Source organism: Nanorana parkeri, unplaced genomic scaffold (assembly GCF_000935625.1).
Source record: "Nanorana parkeri isolate BGI_ZX_2015 unplaced genomic scaffold, ASM93562v1 scaffold291, whole genome shotgun sequence".
NCBI lineage: Eukaryota > Metazoa > Chordata > Amphibia > Anura > Dicroglossidae > Nanorana > Nanorana parkeri.
The window spans coordinates 23,265-28,147 of NW_017306559.1; the positions used below are offsets into that span (position 1 = coordinate 23,265).

The 4,883-nt window shown below is 43.7% G+C and overlaps 1 protein-coding gene across 1 annotated transcript in view; it reads left to right on the plus strand.

Moving 5' to 3' along the window:
* Nucleotides 1–4,883, plus strand: part of LOC108787890 (A-kinase anchor protein 9-like) — a gene marked incomplete at its 5' end in the record, with an annotated part of 25,724 nt that overhangs the window by 20,604 nt on the left and 237 nt on the right. The window contains one exon of the mRNA XM_018557575.1: nt 3,096–3,320. Coding sequence (XP_018413077.1) covers nt 3,096–3,320 — 225 coding nt within the window. The remainder of the gene's footprint in view (nt 1–3,095; nt 3,321–4,883) is intronic.

Here is a 4,883-nt window from a genome sequence, read left to right on the forward strand (position 1 = left end):
ACAGCGGGCTCTGCCTCTAGAGAGGCAGGGCCAGCTGTCACTCACGCAGCTGGGCGGATCACGTCATCTAAGTCGGGATCCACTCCGGCTGCGGCGTCTCAGTATACCGCGAGCTGCAGCTCGCGGTATACTGAGCCTAGGGTAACGGGAGGACGCTAGTTTGTGTCCTCCCGTTACCCTAAGGAGAACTATGGGGAAAAACACTGACCCCATAGTTCTCCTTTAACAACACTTGTTAGTATCTGCAGCTCTGTGACACTACCTCACCTCCAGACTGTTGTCATGTCTGTAGTTCTGCTTTTAAATAAAACTAATCTCCGGAGTTACATTTTAAAAATACATTCTTCTACCGTATCTATTAACAAAAATGTATCTTATTTGTGTATCACTCGGCTGTAGATCCTCCAATCATCTCTGAATTGGTGCTGACACCGTCCTTCCTTCTGGAGGAGGGCTACTTTTGTTCCCCATGGTCCCTGTGTGTGTTGTAAAGTAGTCACTGCTCCAAGCTCACTCCTGTGATGGACTACAATCTCATGTTTAGTTTACTCATTTGTATTGAGATTGTAGTCCATCACACTCGATCAGGGACCATGGGGAACAAAAATAGCCCCCTCCAGAAGGAAGGACAGTGTCAGCACCAATTCAGAGATGATTTGAGGATCTACAGCCGAGTGATACACAAATAAGATACATTCTACTACCGTAACTAACAAAAATCTATTTTTAAAATGTAAGTGAGTTTAGTGTCACTTCAACATTACATTGCACTCTATATATGAAGCAAAGAATGTGACTGTCCTCCAGGTTTCTCTTCTCTACTCACATTCATCCCTATAATCGGTATTCTAGAAAATCTACATGTTATTTCCTTGCACACAGTTTTAAGGTGCCCACACACCTTACGATAATAGCGGGAAATCCCGCGATCGTAAGGTGTGTGGAAGCCGTGCGACCTCTACTACTGTAAGGTCGCACGACTTTTAACTTACGGACATGTTTGAAAACCCGCCGAGCATCGTACGATGTTCGGCGGGTGTGTAGCATGTTCGTAAGATAAAAGCCGGACGGGCCGGTGTGCAAGCGCACACTGCTTGTTCAGCATTGCGGTCATCGGAAGCCCGCCCCACAGGGGGGGCACGGCTTGCGATCATCGCAAGTATGATCTGCCTGTCCAAGATGGGCAGATCGTACATTTTTTTAATTACCTTACAACCATCGCAAGACAAAAGTCTTGCGATGGTTGTTAGGTGTGTACCCAGCCTTAGAGGGGAATTTATCAAAACTGGGGCAGACCAAATCTGGAACAGCTGTGCATGGCGTCAGCTTCTGTCTTTCACTTCCAAAGCCAAACTGGAGAGAGAAGCTGATTGGTTATTGTGGGCTACTGATACAGATTCTGTCTGCTCCAGGTTTAATAAATTCCCCCTGTAGTGCTCAATGACCGTTTTGCCTCCAATTATCAAACAATGGGTTCTGCCTTTGATTCTGGGAGAAAAGGGCTGATTTTGTGTAGGAAATTATGTTGTTGGTTTAAGAAAGACCAATATTTGTACAGGTAGTGTGAGGAGCCGTGAGTACGGATGTTGTAGAGCAGAGAGTGAAGTGTCCGCCAGATATTCCAGGTTGCTGTAAGTATTGCTGGTGCCATCAGCCAAGAAATGCATCGGACTTTATCTGCTCTGATTTGATTTGTGGGTGCAGGTGATCATTCACAGTCATCGGATTTGTATGTAATATGTCGGGTTTGACAATCCTGTGAATTTTCAGCTCCTTCCAGCCAGTGGTTGGACATCTAGGTGGTTGAGGTACCTTGTACTGCTCTGTCATTCTGTCATGGGGTTACCCTTCATTCTTTATTCATCTGATATTGCCTCATCTGCTAGAAGTTGTCCTGAAAGTGAACCTGTGTTTTATGCAAAGCATCAGATTTCAATATTTATTATTAAGAATTTCACACATAAACATTTTATGCAGACTACAAAGAGAAAAAAATATTTTTTCTCTTTGTATTGTTCTTTGTTGTCTGTATAAAATGTTTATGTGTGCAATACTTAATAAAAAATATTGAAATCTGCAAAACATCAGTTGATCTGAAAGTGTATCTAAGCCAAAGAATAAACTTTAATATATGGCCGCTTATTAGTCCCTAGGTGTGGGTACCTTTTACTTTTACCTGGCGATCCTGCAAATAACACATTTCCTGTGCTAGGGCGTCAACGCTTACTCAGTGTACTGTATGTGTAGAGAAACAACGTTGTCACACATGAAAAGGGCCATGGAAGTCCTCCCCCTCTTCATAGCGTAGAGGGAATGAGTTCTGTAGTCCTGAGAGTCTTCTCTACTCTCTCGATCCCTTTCTTGATCTCTTTCTCTCTCTCTCGATAATGAGAATAGTTGCCAACTATTCTCATAATCGATTAGTTGTTGCATCCCTAGAACAATGCAACTGATAACAGTGCAGCACAGGAAGTTATCAGCCAAAAAGATTTCTTACAGGATCAAGGGGTATATTTTGCTCTTATCCAGCAGACATAACAGAACAAAAGGGAGCAAATAAGAGAAGTTAATTATTAGGGTTTATATAACCCTACCATGTATGACATTGTGCTTTCATGTTCAGAGTGAAGCAGTGGTTCATATTACACTTACCACCCCCCAGCATCCAATACTTGTCCTCCCTTTTCACCCCCGGTGCTCTATTCAACACTATAAGCATCGTCACCACATAACAGGAAGCGCCTGAGCATAAACTTTGATCGCTGGATCACCAGGGATTATTTTAATGAAAGCTGTGGTCTAGAAATGATTGAAAAAATACTTTTTAAGTTTTATTAACATATTAAAACATATACAATTTGTAATGATTGGGTTTACATATACTCTGAATCAGATGCACGTAAAGGAATGCATTAAGGGCACGTGCTGCTCATTCTAACTGCAAATGAAGCCATGCTGCACTTCTTGAGCTACCTACCCACTATCATGCTCTAAAATAGGGGAGGGGCCTAATTCGATTGAGTGATCACATGAAACCTAAATCCTGAAACAATTAGATAGTTTGGTCGCCCCGTTTAATGCCATCTTTCTTGCAGGAACATAACCAGATCGCTGCAATGGGCGCCGAGGCTGCCAAGTTTAAGCAAATGTACGAGGAGCGGGTAGAGGAAATGAGACAAGAACTGGTGAGACAGGAACAGGAATACCAGCAGGCCGCTGAGGCTCTGAGACTGGCTCACACCGCACAGCTAGAGAGACAAATGTACGACCAGGAGCAGCTGCTATCTGAGGTGCACCGGCTGAGGGCACAGCTGGCAGAGGTAAGGACTTATATCAGATATCTAACCATGTATCCCATGTCCAGAATCATTCTCCAACATGTGTGAGTTCTCACCATTCAGGGCACAGTGACAGGTTCTCTTGAAGCCCACCCCTAACCCCTTCAACTCTTTCCATGATCCAGATCTTCACCATTCTGCCTGTCCATCAGAGCCCTGGGAAATACCTGATGCTTCCACGTGTAGGGGTGCATGTGACCTCTTCTTCTTCCCTGGAGGAAGTGACCTTTTCTTCTTCCCTGGAGGAAGTGACCTTTTCTTCTTCCCTGGAGGAAGTGACCTCTTCTTCTTCCCTGGAGGAAGTGACCTCTTCTTCTTCCATGGAGGAAGTGACCTCTTCTTCTTCCATGGAGGAAGTGACCTCTTCTTCTTCCATGGAGGAAGTGACCTCTTCTTCTTCCCTGGAGGAAGTGCTCGGCCCCTAGCCGCTCTTTGCCAGGCTTGAACACTGTCATACAAGGGACGGTCATATGCCCTGACAGAGCTTAGACAGGGTTTAATCTTAACAGCTCCAACAAAAGGATGGAGTAGCAGGGAAGTGCAACAGTGACAAGTATTAATGGGTAGGGAGTGTTCTCTAAAGAGAACCTGTCTCTGCTCTTAATAGGAATGACCGATTCCCTTTTAAAGGGATGTCTGGCCTTTTTGTTTTACGCTATGTAGCTGGGATCTGCCTGCATTGCATAGAAAAGCACAGAAACCCAGTGATTTATTAGTATGGTGATGAAGGGGGAAAGGGGGAACTAGGGAAGGCAAAATAAAAGCACATTAAGTTTCAACATTAAACTACACTTTGTAGAGGGCGTGCACTGTATGTGGGTATTCCTTTGCCTCTGAATCATTAGGGTATTGTTTGCAAAATTGAAACTGGAAGCGACAACGTTTACATCAGTTCCAGTTTCGGCCTGTGACTCGCCAGCTGCTGTGGCCAGGGATGAAGCTAAATGAGCACGATCTAACCCCTAATGTCACTACCATTGTGCTATAACGAAGCTGACTTATCAGGCTCCATCTGATAGCAATAAAGTTAAGTGACAAAGGGTTAAAAAAAAAGATTTAACAACATGCTTTTTCTTTCTTCCTTTCTGTATTTTCTTCCTTCCTTCCTTTTCTAGAGCTGTTCTTTTTCTTTCTAGCGCTGTTCTTTTTCTTTCTATCGCTGTCTTTTTCTTTCTATCGCTGTCTTTTTCTTTCTATCGCTGTCTTTTTCTTTCTATCGCTGTCTTTTTCTTTCTATCGCTGTCTTTTTCTTTCTATCGCTGTCTTTTTCTTTCTATCGCTGTCTTCCATCCTTTCTTCCTTCCTCTCTTTCGTTCACTCTTTCCCGCTTTTTCTCTCTCTCTCTCTTTTCTTCCTTCATTTTGTCTTCCTTCCTCTCCTTCCTTCCTTTCCTTCCTTCCCTCTTGCTCTCACTCTCTCTCTCTCGCTCTCTTCCCTGTAAAACTTGAACTCAATGTTAGAAGAAAATGGCTGGTATGTTGACCTTTGCCCTCTGGCTCTGTCATTTTTTTTAACCTACAAACTAGACATAGCCTCTAGCCCTCC